Source organism: Amblyomma americanum, chromosome 5 (assembly GCF_052857255.1).
Source record: "Amblyomma americanum isolate KBUSLIRL-KWMA chromosome 5, ASM5285725v1, whole genome shotgun sequence".
Lineage (NCBI taxonomy): Eukaryota > Metazoa > Arthropoda > Arachnida > Ixodida > Ixodidae > Amblyomma > Amblyomma americanum.
Genome location: NC_135501.1, coordinates 85,894,425 through 85,918,031, shown reverse-complemented (window position 1 = coordinate 85,918,031; position 23,607 = coordinate 85,894,425). Strand labels below are relative to the sequence as shown.

At 41.9% G+C, this 23,607-nt stretch overlaps 1 protein-coding gene across 1 annotated transcript; it reads left to right on the top strand.

Moving 5' to 3' along the window:
- The first annotated feature begins 1,453 nt into the window (after window positions 1-1,453).
- On the top strand, window positions 1,454-20,219 carry LOC144134029 (uncharacterized). The gene is made up of 7 exons (XM_077667037.1): window positions 1,454-1,457; window positions 6,757-6,822; window positions 13,472-13,567; window positions 14,492-14,605; window positions 18,166-18,201; window positions 19,744-19,928; window positions 20,181-20,219. The coding sequence occupies exons 1-7, from the start codon at window positions 1,454-1,456 to the stop codon at window positions 20,217-20,219; spliced, it is 540 nt and encodes a 179-aa protein (XP_077523163.1).
- The last annotated feature ends 3,388 nt before the right edge of the window (window positions 20,220-23,607 follow it).

Genomic DNA, 23,607 nt, shown 5'->3' with positions numbered 1-23,607 from the left:
GACTGTTGGTTTCCTTCACACACACACACACACACACACACACACACACACACACACACACACACACACACACACACACACACACACACACACACACACACACACACACACACACACACACACACACACACACACACACACACACACACACACACACACACACACACACACACACACACACACACACACACACACACACACACACACACACACACACACACACACACACACACACACACACACACACACACACACACACACACACACACACACACACACACACACACACACACACACACACACACACACACACACACACACACACACACACACACACACACACACACACACACACACACACACACACACACACACACACACACACACACACACACACACACACACACACACACACGCACGCACGCACGCACGCACGCACGCACGCACGCACGCACGCACGCACGCACGCACGCACGCACGCACGCACGCACGCACGCACGCACGCACGCACGCACGCACGCACGCACGCACGCACGCACGCACACACACACACACACACACACACACACACACACACACACACACACACACACACACACACACACACACACACACACACACACACACACACACACACACACACACACACACACAACGAGCGGTGAAGAACGCGATTTTTTGAACGGCGAAGAACGCGTTGATTTTGCTCTGACCCATCGCGATGGCTCAGTGGTTAGGGCGCGCGGCTACACATCCGGAGTACCCGTGTTCGAACCCCACTGCGGCGGTAGCGTTTCGATGGCGAAACGCAAAGGCGCCCGTGTGCTGTGCCATGTCAGTGCACGTTAAATATTCACAGGAGGTAGAAATTATTTAGGATCCCTCCAATACGACACCTCTTCCTTCCCTCAGTCCCTCCTTTATTCATTCCCTTATGGCGCGGTTCTGACTTTATGGGTCCAGATGTACGCCGAGATGTTACACAGACACTGCGCCATTTTCTTCCCCCAAAACCATTTTCATTTTCCGCCATATTTGTTTACATTTTTTGTATTGTTGCCTGGCCTGATTCTTGTATTGCTTTTAGGTGAAGAAAAAAGAATGCCTTCGAGTGTCTTCAGAGCAGTTAAGTATAATTTTATACAGATTACACTCATACGCCTGTTTGTGCGTACTGTTACTCCTGTCTGAAAAAAAAGCCAGGTGTAAAAAAATAGGGGGGGCGGTGGGGAGAAGCACCGTGGCGCCACCTGTTAACTAACGCGGGCGCTTAAGAAGAAAAGCGCGCGCTTCCCTTGCTTCCCTCGACACCAGCCGGCCGTGCGCTGTGTTAGCTCTCTGTGCGTAAGTGCGGTGCACGAGACAGCACGCGGTCGCTTGATTTCGGCTATTTCAGTCGCCTGTTGGCCACCGCACGCTCATCTCTGCCCGACGATGGAGCGCCGTGGAAGAAATGGGTAAGTGTTATTAAGAGCAGGCTATTATATACATGTTGTTCGCCACTCCTTGTGCACTATTTCAGCGTGTGAATGGTTATTACCTGAAAGTAGTATATAGCACGTGTACTACGGAGAATAAATTCTCTTTATGGTTTATGGCGGTTTAACATTCCAAAGCGACTCCGGCTATGAGGGATGCCGTAGCGAAAATTTCGAAACCACGTGCCACTGACATCGCGCGGTGCACAGGCCTCTAGCATATCGCCTCCATCGAAATTCGACCGCCGCGGCCGGAATCGAACTCGTGTCTTTCGGGTCAGCAGCCGAAATCTGGCACTGTTACCGAATTCCGTTGGGCGATGCCTTTCGCTCCCGCCGCTGTGGATCAGCGGTTAAGGCTCTCGTCTACTAAGCCGGAGTGCCCAGGTTCGAGCCCGACCGCAGCGGCAGCGTTTCGATGGAGGCGAAACGCAAAAGGCGCCCGTGTGCTGTGCGACGTCGGTGCACGTTTTAAGATTCCAAGGTGGCCGAAATATACCCGCAGACCTCCACTACGGCACCTCTTTCTTCTTTTGTTCTCTCAGTTCCTCCAACTGTTTTCTCATTTTTGCTTGTCCTTGAAGAGCCTCCGCGTGCACGTAACCAACCAGACAAATCATTAAATCGAATTGGAACCAGCTGGAAAAGTCAGCAACATAACTGGTTCCAACAGATTCAGTTAGATTCCACTTAGAACCAATATAGTTTTTTAAGCTAGGCAATATCTTATATTGCAGCTATGTTACAAACTGTTACCTGCAAACCTGTATATTTGGCTGTGGTGCCATGCCATTCACTGCCGAACAGTATGCTTTGGAGGCTAGTTTTGACCATTATTCTCGGTTTAAACCACACAAACATAGCACCACGAAAGACTTGTTCAAAACCCAAATGATTGTCAGTGCTCATTAGATCTTTTGTCTTGTTTCCATCTTTTGAATGTTATACAGTTTAAAGCAATGTATTGCTAAGTTGTGTTGTTTCGTGCAAAATCATTTTTCGAAGTTTAATCACCTTGCTGAGATTTGTAGGATATGCACTGTCAAAATTGGGGTATCGAATCCTCGTCCGTAATACATTCACTGGAGGCTAAACACCTCCTCTAATGCTGCTGTTACTTGTTCTATGCCTGCCTAATCCACCCGACTTAAGGGATTTTTTTCTCTGTGAATGCAGAAAACACATTGCGGATGCCTGTGCTCTCCATCTCTACTACCTTTGTTCTTTGCATTGTGTTGCCACAATGGAGCAGCAAATAGCCCATCACTTTTGTACTCTCTACATAGCTGTCATTCTTCCCCAGTATTTTTCCTTTGCATTGAATTCATTTTGTTACCCATGAGAAAATAAACTTTGTTCTCCTGGATTACACATTCCACCTCTCTCCATTTATTCATATGATTTCTTCCTTTGTTCTTCCTAGATAGCATTCTGTGCTCTCGTCAATTTATTCCTCAGTCTATTTTGGCCTTATAGGTCACAATGCTTACCCAGTTGTTAGTGGTAATATTTTCATATTGGGTATATCGATAAGCTGCTGGCCTAAAGTTAAGTGTGCCTGCTGAATGAGCGGCAATAATTCTGTGCAAGTTTTTGTGCTCCTGCACCAGAAGTGCTTGGTCGGGAGGAGAAGGAGAGACTTTATTGAATACAGAAGAGGTCTGCTTGGTTGATAGCCTAGCATGCTACTCCAGGCGAGGGTGAAAGAAGCGAAGAAGAGGGTGAAAAATAGAGAAAATGTGAAAGGTCTCTGTCAGCTGGTGCCCCTATGCAGAGTGGCACGGGGCAGAACTTGGAGGAGGGGGGGGGTCTGTTACTTTTGCCCCTGATGGTACTTTCTGGTCACTTCCAACACCTTATGCTTAGACTTCCTCTATCATTGCAGTGATCAATGCTTTACGCACTGTATGAATTAGTTCGGAATTCCTTTGTAACTGATGCCATATTAAATTGCTAATGACATTGATATTTTTTACCTGTATAACGTACTTTTGATTTCTGACTATGCCTGACTTCTTTTTTGCTGCCTATGCACTTTATTGCTAGTGTATTCCTCATGTGCTCTGTATGTTTCATATGTCATGCTTATTAATTTGGCAGTTCTGCTATTTCTGTCGCATCTTTGGAACTCAAGACTTGAAGTGCTGTGGTGTATCATAACCACACCCTTTGCTTCCTGGAAGGGCTTGTCAGCATCCTGCCTGTGTACCTTGCCCCTATTTATCTTGCACACTCTTGTCATCACATAAATTAGAAAACAATAACACGTAATGAGTATCAGTGATGTCCTTGCCTGCATACACCAATACCCTGCACGGGCAGACCCTCCACTCGTCGGTTGGTTTGGCAAGTCTCCGCACTAGTTGTTTTACATAGTAGGAGCCGAAGCCCTTCGGTGGCCACATGCAGGTATCTTTCGACCTCCGCAGCCATTTAGTGGGCACTGCAGCCACCGAGTCGTCTTCATCAACAAAAGCCACTACACAGAAAGGTGATCTTTCCTTTCGGCTCCTTTTTCTGAAATGAAAAATGCAGACAATTTAAGAAGCATGCAGACCATGAAATATGTAATTAATAAACACTATCTGTAATAGTGTTTAATAATTACTGGATTAGAAAAGGAGCAGAAAAAGGAACTCTAGAATAAATACGCAAATATACGAGTCAGTGGCACACCGGAGAAAACAGGAGTTAAGAATTTTGCCGATTCAAAGATACTTCAATTTCAACCAGTAAAATGACTACCATACAGATGGTATGTAACATTTTGCTGATATAAAATGACTAGAGTGTGCACCGAAGGGCTTCGGCTCCTACTATGTAAAACAACTAGTGCGGAGACTTGCCAAACCAACCGACGAGTGGAGGGTCTGCCCGTGCAGGGTATTGGTGTATGCAGGCAAGGACATCACTGATACTCATTACGTGTTATTGTTTTCTAATTTATGTGATGGCTGTATACTTTGCAATCAATTTCAAAATAGGTGCTGACCAGTTATAATTTAACTCTGCCTACTTGAGATTAAAATTGGAAGCATGGCATGAATGCATAATAAGGCATGTTGATTTGCACAATGTGTAATAAAACTTCGTTGACAGGTTTTGCCATCTGATAAGGTCTGATACTTTGAGTTGTTTAGAGCAAAGAAGCAACATGAACTTTGAATTAAGTGAAGATATCATATTAATTACACTTACAATGTATTGAGCCTCTTTGTTTGTTTGCCTAACTCTTTCATTTCAATCCTCCTTATTAGATACATATGGGGAAGCCCGCCAAAAACCTGCAATTGCAGAGCAAACGTCTCATCTTGATTCATCGGAAGGAAGTGAAGATGAGGCAGTAAAAGGGCATGGTGAGAGAACGGTTTTGTTTTAATACAGCCCTTTCTATGCAAGCCAGAGAGGACATTTTGGTCATATTTCAGGACCATGCAATGGTTAACAGGCACCGCTTTGAAATGATACAAAAGACATCAGTAAACAAGTCACTACCTAAAATTTGCCTGTGCTTGACAAATAATTTATAACCAAATTTTTTTTCATATAGTTCGCGTTTCAATTTCAGAAGTTTAATGGCAGTTGCGAAGTCAAACAAGTATGAGATTATGTGGTGCAAACAAAGACTGCAATATCATAGCTCTTTGTTCACTTGCGGTCATTCTAGCTTCTGGTGTTAGCAAAGATGTGGTGCAAACTGAAATAATGAAACAGCGATTATATTGTTGTTTTTGTGTGCCTTGTGCAACAACTACTCATTATGGGGCAACCACTGTTTGGCTACTAGGGCCACAGCCTAAAATATGGAACAAACTGAACCATAATTTTTTGCTGAGCACAGAGGAATTCAACTTGGTGATCCATGTTTACGATACGTTATATCTCACTCGAAAGCAAATGCACATAATGAAACATTTTTTCAGCACACAAGATGTTGCTAAACTGGGCATGTTCAAGGAATTGCACGCTCATGCGCAATTCCTTGATGTGATATCTTAATAGAAACTGAATTTTTAATTTTGTAGCTGTTTGCTAAATTCCTTCCATCTCATCAAAATAGTGAAGTTTTGGCATTTCTGAAACTGAGTGTGCACCTTTCATTGCTTCAGTATTCCAGAACTCTTCAATTGTAGGAGAAACTAAATTTTGGGCTATGCATTCCAGGTGAGTAGTGACCTTTGAGTGCAATAGCTTCTAACTGGACATTATAAGGACAATTTGAAGTTTGCCTGCATTGATAGATTACTGTGTTCTAATGAAGAAACAAATTTTTTTATGAAATGAAGCCTTTATAAATGAAAAAGTGGAAAAGAAATGAATCAAATACAGGTGGTACCACAGCTGGTCACTTTTGTGAAACTGCTGTGTCAAAACAGTTAATCATGCACTGACCACTGTGGCTGGAATAAACCACTGTTCACTCCCAGATGATGATCACCAAGTTTTGTTATTGATGTTATGAGTCGGAATTGATAAGCTTAAAAACTTATAAAACTACTCTGCTATAAATGCATTCTTTTTGACTAGGTAAACATCAGCATAACATGAATGAGCCACGTAATCAATGTTTATTTAGCACAAAATTTGAATGGGGTTGTCGTCAGTGTCTCAGCAACTACAGAACTTTTCCGGGCGAAAGAGCTATCCTTATTGAAAAGACAGTTTATGTCCAATCATGCCAAAATGATCTCAAACTCAAGTGCTTAATCCTTGATTTGTGGGAGGAAAGTGAGCCATGCTGGTGCTGTAGGTTAGTTTACTATTTCTGTTATCAGGAAGAAGGGAAGTCAGGCAGCTAAAATATGGACAGGTTCTATCACTTTACCTGGATATTTTGCAAAAGGGAACATAAATCTGGTAATCTGCACAGGGAAGAACCAAGCAGTCAGATAGAACAGGCACTTTGTGTCTGGTCCTTGAAAAGCTAAAAATGCTTGTGAGCATTAACCTGTGTTATAATCTGTGCGTGCAAAAATTTCATTACAAACATGAAGGGCGAAAGTTCAAAACGGAAAGGTCCTGAACTGTTGTATGTTACATGTGTGGCATAGTAAGACAATTACTCAGTAATCAAACGAACTCATTTTGCAGATGTTAGAATTTAACTTTTGGCCCACATGGCAGATTGGTAATAGGTTTGTCAGAGGGTTTTTGCAATTAAGATTTGTGTGCTGTGGAGTCAAAAGCCCTTAGTCACTGAACAGCTGAGATTTTAAGTGCAACTGCAAGTGCTGTTATCTGAGCAACGCAATACCCTTCCGCCTATCTTCTGTTGCAGATGGGGTACTTGCAATGCCTACACTTCATTCAGGTAAACATGTGGACTACCACCATCTCAACTCAGGTGAATGTGACAGACTCATATCTTGCCCAAAACGCATTGTTGTAAATATTCAAAGCAAGAACAAAGTACCTTTTTCAAATTTTCGGAGACATCCACTTTAAGTGTGAAGTCATAACAACTGCAATATGGAGTCGTTAGACACACTCTGGGTGTCATAAGGCACCGAATGAGCTCCAACAAAATTTTTGCAGCAGCTCAAGACAGTACAGGTTAGATAGAAAGATAGATAAGTTTTATTTTCCATCAACGATGGGGGAAGAAGTGGCTAAAAGCTGCAACCGCGGCTTTACTGGTCCTCGCCCACCTAGATAAAATCAATATGTGACACTAGAGAGCAATAACATACAAGAGAGAGCATCATAGACACAGCATTTAACATGGGAACGTGCAGTTTGAATAGTGGCTTATAAGTACGAACAAAATGTGAAGCTCATTAAACATGAAAAACTCAAAATTGTTTACATGGTAATGTACGTACAATGGAGAGAGGGAGATATAGTATGAAAAAAAAATCAGTCAGTAGTGGGGATTAAGGTATCAAAATTTTCAAAACCATGGAAAGTGGTGAAACAGCATACATCTCTTGCGCATTTAAAATTACCGTGCAGTCGCATTCAAACACAGTGTGCAAATGAGGAGTGTGTTAATACATTCTAAGCACATACAGCACTCACCCTCCCCCGTCCCAAGAACAAAAAGAAAAGAACAATGCCAAAACGAGATGTCATTTCATGAATTGTAGAGTGCTATATCCAGTAGCGTATGATACGGGTAATATTGAAGAAAAAATTTCTTAAGCTGCCTAGTATTCAACTGTAAAATGTCGGTATTATTAGGTAAATAGGAACTTAAAAGGGTGGGAATGCAGTGGTTTAGTGTTTGTGTCGCGTAGTTTGTTCTGCAGAAATCAACTTTCCAGATTTCGGGTTTACGTGTGAAATGACCTGACGAAATTTTAGCAGTTAATTTCCCTAAATTTGTGAGGATGTTAAAGTTTTGCTTCCTTTCTCTGATTAGTGCCAGACATAGATTGTAATTGTACATAACTTTCACATGTAATAGCCCAAGGTTTTGAAACAATGGCTGTACATTGGAGTCATATTGAATACATGTAATAATTCTAACCGCCTTTCTCTGTAATCTACTGAGTTTCTCCATATTGGTCACTGTGTTTGTACCCCACACGAGTATGCAATAACTTAATTAAGACAGAAAAAGTGAGTTACATAAGAGTGTCATAATATTCTTGGGTAGGAAATACTTGTTTCGGTACAGAATGCCAACTACTGATGAAAGTTTTGATGATATGTAGTCAGTGTGCCGGTCCCAGGACATTGTTTCCGTAAAAAAGACACGTAGCATTTTAAATTCACACACAATTGCAACCTCCGAACCATAATCTTAAGTTTTAACTCTGACGAAACCATCCTTGTTTTCGCGAAAAACAATTGCTTTTGTTTTGGAATCGTTTATTATTAAACCATTCTGCTTTGTCCATTCACCTACTTTGATAATACAGAGTTTCCAATGCTAAAGAGTTCTGTACAATTTTGCGAAACACAAAAAATGCTGGTGTCATCGGCGTAGATAACAAACTTAGCTTGCGAGTCCACATTGACAATGTTGTTTAAGTAGATATTGAATAAAAATGGCCCTAAAATACTTCCCTGCGGAACCCCCGAGTGTGTACAAGTTAAATCTGAAGAGTACTTGTTAATCTGAACATATTGGACGCGATGTGAAAGGTATGATTTAATTTGCTCTAACGGTAATCCACGAACACCATAGTTTTTTTAATTTTACAAGAAGGAGATTGCGGTTCAGATAACCGAAAGCCGTTGTAAAATCTAGAAATATACGTAGTACATATTTCTTACTATCTATATTTGTTAAAATGTATTCTTTTGGAACAGCAAAGCAAGTTGTGTAGATCTGAATTTTCTAAAACAATACTGGGCATCGGTTATACTGTTCGCTTTTCCAAAAAAATGATTCAAAGCGCACAAGCATAAGTTTGTTATAACCTTTTGAAAAAACAGGAAGAATCGATACTGGGCGATCGTTATTAAGATTATTATGGTCACCTTTCTTATAGATAGCCCTTACTTTTGCTGTTTGCATGCTCTTGGGAAAGACTCCAGATGGGTTATGCACAAATTAAATATGTGTGTTGGGACAGCTGCTGAAACATCGGGAACATATTTACCGGCTGAATTTACACGTCGTTGACATCACAGCTGGCGGAATTTTTTAACTGCATAATTGTTAAATACACTTCACTGTCGGTAACAGCACTGATGAAAACACTATAGGGGTTTTCATTACTGAGCGGGTTTGCATGATTAGATAATGTTGGTACCGAGAAATTTGCGGAGTGTTCATCAAAAGCATCCGCCAGAGCGGAACGAGATACTAGCTGATCATTTATTTTCAGCTCACTTATTGGGTCAGACATAGATAAACGGCTCAAAACCTCATTTAGTTTCCGCCAAGTAGACTTGCAATCATGCTTGACCGTGCTGAAAGAATTTTCAAGATAGTCACTTTTAGCTTTCCTGATTTCCTTATTAAGGCTGCTTCTATATTTCTTAAATTCCTTCAGCTTAGTCATTCCTCGAGTCTTAATAAACTTGTGAAACATGTCGTTCTTGACTATAATTGTGGCCAGTAGATAATCATTTATCCAAGGTTTCCAGATTTTTCTAGACACGCTAATAGTTCGGAAAGAAAAATGTTTTCTGTAAAGATTAGTAAATTTATCAGGGAATAAGCAGAATTAGATATTAGGGTCTTCTGATTCTTGTTCATCTGACCAGTCTGTTTTCTTTATATCATCACGAAATTGGTCTAACTGGGATGGCAAAATTGGCTGGTAGGTAACTGCGATTTACTGGTTTTTCTTTATCTAAAGGTTTCACACAGACAAAAATTGGAAGGTGATCACTAAGATCGCATGCAAGGACTCCCGATTTAAGTTTATGGGCTGCATATTTGGTTAGAAATTGGTCAAGCAATATTGACGAACTGGACGTAACACGTGTTGGAAGATATATGGTATTGGTAATGTTTTGTGATTTAAGCAACAGCTTAAATTCATTAACAGGACCTGGGGTTGTACAAAGCGTATTTACATTAAAATCGCCTCCGCAAATAAGCTCAAGACAGCACTCATAAAAGTATGTGAAAAGAGACTCAAGAAAATTAAAGAAAATTGATAAGTTTCCTTCAGGGGGTCTGCACAGCACTACAAGCACCAACTTGTTCAAACGTAAAGATAACACCTAGAAATCTGTTGCTGATTTCCTGAAAGCTGGGAGGAATTCATATTTTACATCTTTCTTTATCAGCATAGCAACACCACCTCGTCTACCGTTGCTTCGACTAAGATTACGTGTCTGATATCCCAGCATACTAAGTGCATCATTATCATCGTGATACCATGTTTCACTCAACATGAGTACACTGAACTGGGTCTTAATGTTGCAGAAGTCTTAATGTTGCAGAAGAACTTGCTTTGGGGCTAGTTGGTTCATGATTGAAGTTCTGAAAGGCGCAAAAGACACACACACAGGAAAAAAGGGGGATGACACAAAGAGCGCCTACTCAGTTGGTAGTAGGCGCTCTTTGTGTCATCTCCTTTTTTTCCTGTGTGTGTGTCTTTTGCACCTATCAGAACATCATTCTTAATCTTATTTAACAGAACCTCTAGCGAGGTGCTTTTATTCCGAGCAGATTGCATATTAACGTGAAATGCATTGAAGGAAGACTGAAAGTAGCCGCCAACATAGTTGTCAAAATCATTTGGAGATACATAGTGTTGTCTGTCCATGACATTGTTTGGGGAAAACAATGAAAAACAATCAAATAAGCTAATTAGGACTGCTGGTCGCAATCCTATCCAGTTCGTTCATTGCTTGGATTCGCCATGCACGCTCTCTGTCCCTGCACCGAACAAAAATCCTAGCATTCCTGTGCCACACATATTGAAAGTCATGTTCTTTAGCCAATTTCTTTACTTCAAAAACTAAGTCCCTAGAGTGCTTTGTTAAATTTTCTTGAATGTACACTTGCGATGGAAGGGTACTTAGGCCATGCCTCTTCTCCAACCATTCTTCACACGTATCTTGTCGGGCAAAGCGAAGGATAATGCCAGGGATTTTGCCGGGCTTGGAAGGAAGGCGATGAATGGCGACAACTTCATGTTGGGCTAATACTGGAACAGCTATCGTCTTAGCGAGAGCATTGACTTTACCAAGCAAATCTTCCTTTTCAGTTTGTGCAATTCCGTGAAACTCCAAGTCTCCAAGTTCAGTTTACGGTTCCTCCATTCAAGGTCATTTAATTGTTCCTGCATAGTTTGAACTTCAGTTACTTCCCGTTGCTCAAGCCTTTGTACCTTGGTCTTAATTTCCTTGATTTCTGTCTCATGATGTGCAATGTCAGCAAGAATCTTGTTCTATTTATCAGACATCAGCTGCACAGCTTGCTCAATGTTTTCAATGGTGTCCTTCAGGCTGAGAAGCGTTGCAAGTTTTCATGTATATCTACAAGAACAAGGCCAATCTGAGGCATTTCATCTGCCGATTTCTCTAGCACAGCAACCTCCGAAGCACTAAGTTTCTTCGGTCCACTTCGTGATCGTCCTGCTCAGCATGTCTGGTATCACCATGACTTTTTTGTTGTTTCCCCCATGGAATTGAACTGGCTTTCACGAACACGAGAGCCTTTCCCTAAGTGATACGCATAATTGCAGTCACTACACATCAAGTAAGAATCATCCATGTCTACTTCTGTTGTACATATCAAGCATATCATTTCATCACCCATGCCTACAACACAGTTTCCGGCATCAACAGGGAACACACGAAGTAAAACTTGCCAAAATGGCAAACGAAAAATGACACTGACCTGCAAAAAGTAAGAACAACGTTTAGACAGAGCTGCCAACGTGTTCCCTGTAGCTGCCAGAAAGGTCGTGTTGTAACATTTTTTCTGCAGTTTTTGCTCCCCAGAACAGTTACGTTGCATGCGAAGTGGCTGAAGGATGTTCTATTTTCCAACTGAACATTCCTTTACTTGGGCCCCAGGTTTCCTATTTCGGTCACATTTCACGTGCAAAAGTTTGTAATTCTTGTGGGTATTTCTCGCATTACTTTCTAATTTGTCATTAACCCTTGCTGTTTTCTGGGATGGATTGATGAAGGTCAAAGTGCAGGAATTTGCCATGTACTACTATTTCTGCGTTCCAGTTTTCTTTCTCGTTCCTCGCCTTGCATTCTACTTTGAGAGGTGACCCATGAGAAAAGTTCACCTTCATCACAGAAGGCTGTTTGTCCAGTGCATATAGGGACCCCCCCCCCATTTCCCCCTGGCAGTACGCAGCGGTCATGTTTCGATGGAGGCCAAATGCAAAATGCTCATGTACTGTGCGATGTCTGTGCACTAAAGAACCCCAGGTGGTCGAAATTACCTGGAGCCCTCCACTACATTGTTCCTTACAACTCGAGTCACTTTGGGACGTTGAAGCCCTCAAAATAAACAAACAGAATGGAATAGATTTTAATTTATTTTTCTGCAGGTATCCAAGTGGCTGTGTTGAGGTGGATGGTAATGAGTAATTATTCCTCGATTGAAGAACGGGCTAAACGAAAGTTGTTGAGAGCTTGATTTTATGCTTTCTTTGATCAGATTGTATTTCTTAATAGCAGCAATGGAAATAAACATGTGAGGGGTCCCTGTGCAGTCATTTGACTTAAGGGCCATTGTCTGTGCACTTTACATGTTCATTTCATGCTGTGACCAATCAGTCCTGATTTCTAAAAAAAATAAAGGTCCCTAGCACGAACTCATACCTTGCCTGCATAATTCAGGCTAGCAGAAGGCCAAACCCCACCCTGCTAAAATCCCAACTACGTGATTGCAGTATCAATAAATAAAATAATAAAATAAATAATAAGAAAGAAAGCAGTGATGCGAATGGTGTTGGGGGTGGGGGGGTGGTTAGGAGCAGTAGATGGGAGGACATTGGCACTAAGGGTAAAGGTTGCTACAGTCGCATTGCTAGGCTAAGCTGTGACAGTCAATGGCTCAGACCACAGAATCAACTTCAACAAAACCAGCATCCTCGGAACCGAAACAAATTGTCAAAACAGGCTCTTGCTCGAATCTTGGCAGATTCAAAGAACCCCGAACAACATCAACCGCACAAAGGGAAACCTCGCCCCACTATATGCACAGGGACATTGCTCTGTAGCTCTAAGAAGAAAAGTCGCCATTGACCCTCACTGCACAGCCCGGCAATGTGACTAATAGCCTTAACAATTAGTGCAAACATCCTCCCTCAGGCCCCCTCCGGCAGCACTTTTCGCATCACCGCTTTCCTTCTTTCTGCCTTCTGCTCCACTCCAGGCATACTCAAAAGATGCTAGCCACCACCCCCGTCACCCCTGAAGGAGCAGAGGTTGCTTTGAAACTTTCGGTTTTAAATTAAGTTTTTGGTTGAAGATGTGTCAGCTTATTATAAGTTGTCAGACCCAACCAGACAGGCAATTCTGTTGAAATGTTTAGTTTTCAGTATCATTTTAACTGTTTGTCACTATGACACTCATGTGACACTCATGTGTCATGTGATTGCATATTGCATTAACAGCTTGCAACAGTGATGTAGAATCTACCCCACAAGACACTGTGAGCCACAATGCTGCCCTTGACTGTGCCGGCTCCAGCTCTTGGAATCTGGATTCAGGTAAGCTGACAGCTGAATGGAATTTTTAATGTATGCCTTAGAACACTGTGGGAGTATGGACTGTTTTTGGGCTTCTGTGCTGACTTGCAGCATTTCTTGAAATACTGATTCTATGCAAAGAAAATATGTTTACTCAGAGTCTCGAGAACCGTTTCCTATATAAATATCAGTTGCATAGGATCTGCATTTATGTTGCAAGAGTTTTTCAATATCATGCGGGGCTAGTGATGAATGAGAAAACATTCTGGTTTTGTACATAATGAAAAAAATATTAAGCTTATTTCCGAAGGCTTTGCACTGTGTGCCCGAGTGGGCCAGGCTGAAACTAGAATGAAACCATGAATGCAAAACGATGTGTACACTAATTAGAAAAATAATTAAAACCCCTTTGTATTTTCAAAGTCATGAAAGCACACTGAAGTGTGCAAGAATTAGAAAGGAAACCTTGTTAGTCACTGCCTTTCCATAGTTGGGTTACATGTGAATAGAGAAATAATATTAAATTGAGGTATTACGGTAAAAAATACTGAGCACATTGAGTACAATAGTGTGTGTGTCATGGACCTAGTTGCCAGTCCTTGTTGGATGGCCTTCTAAAATTGCACAGCATTGTAAGGAAGCTATTGCAAGCTGCTGGGGAGGTTGTGTGCAAAAGGGAGCAGTACAGTAGTATATGGCAGATGCATCTGCTGCCTGAAGTAGGAGATAGAGCCCTGAAAATTGGTTTTGTGACAAACCACCTTATTTGATGTTTTAGAAAAATACTGCAGGTGTAATGTGGCAGCTGGCACTGCAGTAATGTTATGATATTGTGGTCACCCCATGTATCCTTGGTAGGCTTCAAGGTGCCACGTGCACAGCATTAAATGTGCTGCTTCTCAACACGCATGCTACTGTGTCTCATATTTTCACACATCCCTGCAGCTCCTCACCACCACGCAGATGAACATGCTCTAGATGGCATTCCCATTATCAGGACTCGCACTCCGATGGGAGCCTCTGGCTTTCTCTCTTCGCAGCATGCACTTGGAGTTGGAGGTCAGTGCAGTGGATGGAATAATGTTGTTTTATTTTTTTTGTAGGATTATTTGTGATTATTAGTCATTGTTACAGTGGACTCTCGTTAATGTAAACTTGTTTAATTCAAACTGATGCTTTATACCTGTCAACAGCAAGTGTTTAAAAGTTCTTGATTATTTAGAACTGTGCAGAACTGGCAAAATGTGCTTCAATATCAAGAGTGAACTGCGTAAGGTTTTTTTTTCTGGCTTGCAGCATTTCTTAAACGTACCTACCAGAGCATGATTGTCTGCCCAGTGGGCCTGATGATCGCATATGTCTTGATGAATGCTACAGATGATCAGAAAATAATCTTGGTTTGCTGTTGACATTCTTGTGTAATTTGGGATAAGCTAATGAAGTGAATTCTCTTCTCATGGCATCTTCTGATACTACCATCACACGAAACATATTGCACTCAATGGGAATCAGCCAGTGCCACATAGCAACTACCAGTGTCTGCTGACATACACTCAATGGGAATACACCAAGATAATGGCCATTGAAGGCAGCCTTGCACTCGCTATGCTTAAAAAACAAGAAAAAGCTCGGTGATGTGAACTCAAAGGAGCGGAAAATGGTTCTAATCAGTATGCACTAGAATGTGTTCTCATCATGCCCTACCACATGAGTGGAACCCAAAGTAGCCACACCTGGGCTCGTTATTGCCAACTGGGCACTGTTACAGTCAAATGCATGGGACCACAATATTATTTCGACAGTAATATTAGGTGATGATGACGACATGCAGTGCATAGCGCAAGAGTGTGTTGCATTTTAACACGAGGCCTGATCGGCTGCAGTAATGGCATAGCACTCTTATGCACAGGCCAGCAAAACTGACCTGGTCGCGCTGCCACGGGTTCGAAACCCAGTTGTGGCAATATTATCTTACTTATTTATTCAAGGTCAGGCTTCAGTGATCAAACGGCTTTTGCAAGTTTGGTTGTGAAATAGAGCTTTCAATCTAAAAACTGCAATGTAATTGCCGCTTTTTCATTCGTGGACATTTTGCCTGTTGAGACAGGCTGGCATTTGTTGGCAGTGAATCAGAATGATTAAGCAATGATTATGTCGCAGTTTTCTTCATGCCTCGTGTGACCTGTACACACCTTTGGCATCACAGCTATCATTTGTCTGTTGAAACTGAATCATCATGAGAGAGAAATTTGATTATAAAATATTTAGCGGTTGTAGGTGAATACTTCCTGGTAATCCATGTATGCTAATGCCTTATGCATCATTTCAAAGAATAAAACACGTAGACGGCTATACTATTTAATATTCTGGAGCATGTTTAGCGAAGTAAGTAGATTGAATGATCAACAAGCCTTTATTGCGAGCTTGTTCATTCGTACTTCCAAGGTTTAGAAAAAGATGGTTTAGTAATGAGTGAAGAAAAAAAAACTGGAAAAGCACATTTGCATTACAGTAAATTTAATTGGTGGAAAACTGAGAAATGGTCACTGCTGTTGATATCAAAACTGCAGTTGCCACTATTTTCTACAGATGTCATGCTTCATTGTGCACAGTGCCAGGAACTTCCAAGCAAAATTCTTCAATATGGTCAGAGTCTGTGTTGCTTATTTCTTTCACTTTGAAATGCGGCACTTTTGGCTGCTGCTCATGTACGGTGCTGTTGTCCAAGGCACAGGGAGCACAGTTGAATAGTATCATTTTCTGTTAATGTGCTGGTAGCAGCTATACCCACACCTGGCAATGTAGTCTGTGAAATGCACACTTTAAAGAAAGAAGTTCTCATCAGTGTACTCATCACCAGCAACTAGCAAACAGTGCTTTGACTGCATCACAGCTGTGTTACTGACTAAACCCGCAGCAACAAAAGGGTTGACAATTGCAGTGTTGCCATAATGCCCATTTGTAGGCCAGGATGGACACTACATTGAGGAATGACCCTTCATAAGTTCTGCCATATTCATTGCACTAGCATATTTTCCATGATTTGTTTTTTATGCTTTATCTTGTTTAATGTTAGTGCAGTTTAAGGACAGCGCAGTGAGCTATGGAAAGAAAAATGATAGGTGTAACGTTAAGAGACCGGAAGCGGGAAGAGTGGGTGAGGGAACAAACATTAGTGACATCCTATACTCCGTTTCATACATCAGGTGCAACGCTGTGAAAGGTACGGAAGTAGTCCGCATAGGAAAATAAAGGGAGACGTGTTACTCCACACTTCTGTGGCCGAGTGGTCTGAGTCAGGAGAAAGTGACAGCGTGTCGTCAGCAATAAGAGGGCATTTAAGCTCATGACAAATGTGTAATGTAGTAAGCCTGCAGGCAAAGCATTCACTATATATGTTTCGCTCACAACAAGGAACGCACTACTTTTTAGTTGCGGCTGCAGGCAGTGCTAAGAAGAACGCTAGCTTTGACAGCATTGCACCTGATTTATGAAATTGCCAATAGTCAAAATCAAGAGGAAGAAACGGGCTTGGGCAGGGCACACAATATGAAGGAAAGCTAACGGCTGGTCTTTAAGGGTAACTGAGTGGATTCCTATGGAAGACAAACATAGCAGGGGGCGGCAGAAAGTGAGGTGGCCAGATGAGATTAGGAAGTTTGCGGGATACGTTGGGCACAGCTGGCAAAGGACAGGGTTGATTGGAGAGACATGGGCAGGCCTTTGCCGTGCAGAGGTTGCAGTCATATTGATGATGACGATACTGATGCAGAATTGCACACACAGGGAACCATGCATGATAAACGTATGCATGATAAACCTGCTTGCGTCGGCACCCTAACAGCATGATGCCATTGCAGTATTTGTTATGATGCTGAGACATCCTGTCATACTGTCAACCAAGTGTCAAATTCTGGTGTTTCAGCTGTGTTGAACATAGTTTTATTACTATTTGTGTACACTTGCCCAGGCTACCTTTTGTGCAGTAACTGATGTGAGAGTGTTATTTCTGCTTTTTGCTTATTTAGAGATTTTGATTCGCTGCCCGGTGGCTCAGTGGTTATGGTGCTCTGCTGCTGGCCCGAAAAACACGGGTTTGATCCCGGCCGCGGGAGTAGAATTTTGATGTAGGTGAAATGCTAGAGGTCCGTGTACTGTGCAATGTCAGTGCACACTAAATAACCCCATGCAGTCGAATTATCCAGAGCCCTCCTCTACAGCGTCCCTCATGGCCGGAGTCGCTTTGCGACATCAAATCCCACAAACTAACAAACCAACCAGAAATTTTGAGCTGCTGGCCAAATTCCGAGGCAAGTTGATTTCCCTGCTGTGAATGAACAGTGGTTTTTGAGGGATTAACATCCCAAAGCAACTCAGGCCATGAGGGACGCTGTAGTGAAGGGCTCAGGAGATTTCGGCTACCTAGGGTTAAAATGCACTGAGTCACTGACATCACACAGTATACAGGCCTCTAGAATATCGCCTCCATCGAAATTCTACTGCTGCGGCCGGGATCGAACCCGTGTTTTTCGGGTCAACAGCAGAGTGTCGTAACCACTGAGCCACCGCTGTCGTCCTTGTGAGTAAACTGAAGGGTTCAATAATTGTCAACATTTCAGGTGCAGGCCAGGAAGGCATTTCGCCTGAGCAGCAACGTGAGTAGACCAATTTATATTTTAATGAATTTTACATGTAAAATGAGAATAAGAAGAGCTCACTGAAAGCATTTGTTATTTGCTCTGCATTCGGTGTCTCAGCGGTGGTGGCCGTCAGGTGTAGTCTTCAGAGAGTCCCTTATCAATTATATCTTTTGCTAGAAACTCATCTCTGGCATTATTGAGCACATTTGACATCCCACATTTGTCACAAGCACAACTGATAGACTCCTTGAGAATGCTGACTCAAGTGTCTCCTGTTCAGTGACAGCAACTATACAGGCTTTCCCTACCTCATCCAGTCCATGTAGCAGCGCTTCATGCGGCACCTATACTTTCAGCAGCTAAAATTTCTCTCCATTTAAAAGGAGCCTAGTACTGCTTTTGCAATCCCGACACTGTGCGAGATACGGTAGTTTATTTTGATAGCATGGGCATCGCGAGGTCAGCTTGATGAAATGGAATCTATCTCATTCATACCATGTAGTAGTGCATGACGGGTTACCTTTGCTTGCGCCAGCTGAAATTTTTCTTTTAAAAGCAGTCATGTACTGCTTTCGTGATCCAGACATCATGAGAGATGCGATCGTCATGCTTGCGATAACGTGATTAAAAGTCATTAAAATCAAAGCGTCTAAATTGGTAGAAACCAGGTACCGAAAATACTACTAGATAAGGGCTCCGTTCATTGGAAGCCTTATGATGTTAGCAGTGAATATTATGAAACTGGATCTACAAACTTGAACTGAAAATTGCTTGGATCTGCATTTGATGTGAGCTGAGAGTTTGACATGGTACATTCTGGAAAGAAGCCTCGTATTGTATGCGGGTGTTTACTGTGCTTGATTCCGGTACTTGATTCCAATGTGCTTGATTCCGGTAACTTTACTAATAATTATTTAAATGGAACTTCATAATCTTTTGCAGGCTTGTCGTCTAAGCAGACATTTGTATGCCAAGAAAGCCTGCAAGGCATGTGTCTATAGCTATTTGGTCATACAGAATGCTTCACATGTGGGAGCTAAGTAAATAGCTGTTCAAGAGAAAACAACGGGATTTTATTGACAGTTTAGCCATGACAATGATGGCGCCAAAAAGAATGAGCAAGCGGTAGTGGTCGCCACCTGAAAAATATTCTGCGCCAATAGCCAAGCGCTTAGTTCAGACCCTGCTGAGCAGGATGTTTCATGACAGTGCAGCCCGTGTTGCACACCTTCAGTAGGGGCCCTCTGCAGTTGATTATATTTCATTTCCACCATAATCTCATGACATATTTTGGTCCGTTGTTGGTCCCTTTAATAATTTGAACTTGAAGGCAACCGAACTCTTGCTTTAAATTTTGTTTTAATAAGACCATTGCACTTGTCGATGGGAACAAAGGTTCTACTTGAGTAAACCAGAAGTTTGTACCAAGAAAGGTTCAATAAGATCAGTTAAAATTATTGAGTCATCTGTATGTACACTTTTGATGTATTTGCTCAGTCCAGGTATTCTTTCAGTTAAATTCATGCACTCTTATTTAGGCAAGTGTTTTTTTTCTAGGCTTTAATCATCACATCGTGAAGCTGCTGCTGGAGATTCGTAGCGATATCAAGGAGTTAAAGGGGAACTATTCTGCCACTCTAGACATGGAAACTGGAAGCGATACAGTGATGGTAGCGACGTCACTGGAAAAACTGGCAGACATTGAAGAGGTTTTGGCAGATAAAGACCAGAGGGCTCTTCTGGTAAGAAAACATTTGCTGTCCTTTGTCTTTTCAAGTGATGTTAGAAATATAGGGGGCATGTGTTGAAGTAGTTCCAGTAAAAGCTCGTTAGTTCATAGGTCATTAAAACAGATTTTTGGATAATTTGAACTGTACTACTTGGTGCAGCAAAGCTCCGTAGCAGCATATATGTAATAATAAAGCCTCTTAATTCGAACGCGAATAAATTCTGCCATGGTTAGTTCTAACTCTTCCCTGCCACACCCTGAATAGCCTGGCGCCTGGCACAGGGCCGGAGAAGTGTCCCCGTGATATAGCGGCCTAGTCAGTCATATCGCAAGGGTACATTTCTTCTAAAATGCAAAGAGAAGGTAGAACCATAAAACTGTTTGACAAAAACGAGTGCCATGACCGGCACGGCAGCCATAAGTGCCAGAGGGCAGGGACAGAGGGGGCAGCGACCGTGGCAGCAGTTGCCTGCTTCCGTGTAACATCTGAGACTTTCAACTTTTACTGGTTAATTCGACTCCCATTAATTCATAAACCCGAAAAATTTGAACTGCCAGCATGGTCCTGGCTAACGGCCATATCTTTGAAAGCCTGCCAATTTGGACGCTATGGGTCTCGCAACGGTTAATTTGAACGAGCTCTTAAAGGTTAGCTCCATCCAGGTATAATCGGCACGGTAAGCAATCATCAAGGTGGCCCTCCCTAAACCTGAAATGCATGCTGCAGAGTTCAGTACGCATCTGTGACATGCACACAACAGCACGCATGATGAAAAAAATGAATGGCCTCATCTCCGAGAATAGGGTGCCCTCATAGTTTTGGTTTTGCATTTATGAGCTTCATGCTAGCCCGTGGCAACAGAAGCTATCAGACGTCCATCAGTGAGCTATCCAGGCTCAGCTGAATGCTGTTTCAAACGCTGATTGCCGGCACTGTGCATTTTCCTCGCTTCCATCTGTGTGGTTCCTTCATCATTCCAAACTGTGCACTCGTCAAGTGTCATTTTGTGCGTTGTGTGGTGAAGCCTGTTCGCACGAGACGCAGCCGTGACGCAACGCCACTACAGCATTGCACCGTGAAAGATTCTGGGGAGGTCGTTACAAGTTAGAAGTTCGGCTTTTACTCGTAACAGTGCGCACAGAATATTGATGGAAATGCGAAAAATAGCCATTTTTATGTTGTTCTCATCCCAAATGAGGGCAACCATTGCTCAGTCTTCCAATGTATAAATTTACTCTGGTGCAAGTAGTTCTTGGCAGTTTTGTTGGGGGTCATATGACAATTTGAGTTTTTTTACAGTCCCTTTACAGTCCCCTCATGTAAAGCCCTCACCCAAAGGCCCTTGAGGTATCTATAATAAAACAAAAAAATCAAAAGATTTAATGAGCTTTTGCAGTGTTGTTCTGCAGATTTGTTCTGCAGATCATATCTTTGTAGCATAAGCCGAAATGCGGTTTAGGAGAAACTTGGTGCTGTGCAAAAAAATATGCAGTGAAAGCTCATTATTTCGGTGTGCGAAACACCAGAAAGAAAAGAGAAAAGCTAAGAAAACAATTTGTAAAGTTCTGCAAGGAGCTGAAACATTGTTGCCTGCTTTTGACATGAAAAGTACACGGCAATGATTTTCCAGAGCTCTGTGAAGTGCTTCATTATGTGCAAAAATTTGAAAGCTTCCAAACAGAATTATTCCAGAATAGGAAGGGCCTCTATGGTCTTTTTCTCAGTGTGGCACGATACTGGTGGCAGCTTTGCATGAGAGGAGAGTGCATTGCACAAGCTATGAAGAGTGGCATGTGGTGCATGCACAGATATGGAACAGTAGGAGAACGACTGAACCATGCATGTGGAAGCAAGGGTAACCTGCAGGTGCGGATAGTTAAGTGCCTTAAAAAAAGTAAACGAGTGACTTGCCATTGAGTGTTGAAAAAATGTGCAGCACAGCAGTGTGCAGCTGCGCTTTGCTGATTTACTAACGTGTGGATCACTGCTGTTGTTGCAGCAGGTTAGCGTGAATTACAGGCATAGCAGCGCACAAAAGACGGCAGAGTAGACAGACAAGGACGAGCTTTGAACTTCTAACAATTCTTTATTGCGAACGCTTCACACTTATATGCATGCCAATCGAGCCGTGGTCGTCGTATAGAAGTGCACAAATATGCGAGTTCTTTTTCCGGAGAGGGCAATACTATTCAGTTATTTGCATCGTGAGCATAGAATAGTAGTCTGAATTAATATTTGCCTTAGTATTGCATTTCTTTCAATTGTGCCTATGAACTACTGGCAACATATTGATTCCTTTTAATATTATTTTGATGCATAGTGTTTTGTTCAGGTGTAGTTTAATTTGAGCCTTCTACATATGGTGAGCCCACTTCAGATTAAGTTGGGACTTCGAAATAAATTTCCTCATGTTGCATTTGGATTTGTAGACCTGAAAGCTTCATTTTGTACAAATGTAGCTGAGTGAGGATTTGCTGTAGATAATACCTAGCCTACTACAAGAAATTAGCACAAGTGTTAGCCTTGCTGTGCATAGTTGCAGCTGACTGTTATGTGCTTACATCACTCATGTTGCTCCAGGCTACAATGTTGTCGTGGTTCAAGGTGGCCTTAAAGTAATGGCTTCACTTTTTCCCCCTTATCTTATTGTTTGGGAAGCATATGCCATTGAGTCATGAATAAAAGGAAGTTCATATGATGATGCAAAGATGGGCGTATAGAAGACAACAGAGAATTATGTTATCGTTAGGCTGATAGATCACACCACTGTGATCATAAGTCTGTTTGAGTCCTCTGTATGACCCTGTTCTACATGATTCTGATTTTTTGTTGACTTCCACATGGTTTCTCTAAGAGGGAGCTTTATTAAAGATTCATTGTAGGGTTTTAATGGCATATAGTTTGCTTTGTATAATGTGTATAATCTATTTCATATCAGAAAGCTGGCACTTATCGGGGGTGAGACGACTGATGAGACAACAAAACTTATCATGAAGACTTTAGTAAAAACTCCTGTGGCCCTCAGGTACACATTGGAGGGGCGGGGTGAAAAACAAAGTTTTAAGAATCTTCGGCTGTACAGTGCAATTGTTGGTGAGTACATGGGAATCTTCTGAAGATTATAGACATTTTGTGAACACACCATCTAATTGCAGGAAAAAGCTACATTCAATCCACCTGGTGTGGCTTTCAACACTTCCGTTATCGATTACTGAGTAGGCATCCAAATATAAAGGACTATAGGTACTGAATTTTTGCTTGTGTGTTTTCTTCTTTCAAATGATGCATTAGACATTCGTATACATGTACGACCACTAAATAATTTATAATTGAATTTCTTCTTGACATTGTTTTGGTTTCATCAGTCGAACGATGACTGCGACGTGTAGTTGGTGCTTAATTCACATGAGGCATAAGAAATCGGTTATATTATTGCTGACAGATAATTTTTGTCCTTCCAGGTCTCGGAACAGGCTGGATTAAATGTCGTGGGGAATTAAAATTACATATCAGCGATTGTATTAGTTTTTCTAGTTGCATCATGTGACCAAAACATCAACTTGACGACAGTCGTCATTCGGTCGATGAAGCCAAAACCGCATAAGAGAAGAAATTCAATTATAAATTATTTAGCGGGGCTGTAGGCAAATACTACCCGGTAATACATGTATTTTTTATCTAAAGCATCGTT

Bases quoted from the DNA above. Each gene is read 5' to 3' on its own strand.
- LOC144134029 (XM_077667037.1), top strand. The intron at 6,823-13,471 runs GTGAATGTGACA...TTGCATTAACAG, and splicing joins CTACCACCATCTCAACTCAG to CTTGCAACAGTGATGTAGAA. The intron at 18,202-19,743 runs GTGAGTAGACCA...TTTTTTTTCTAG, and splicing joins CATTTCGCCTGAGCAGCAAC to GCTTTAATCATCACATCGTG.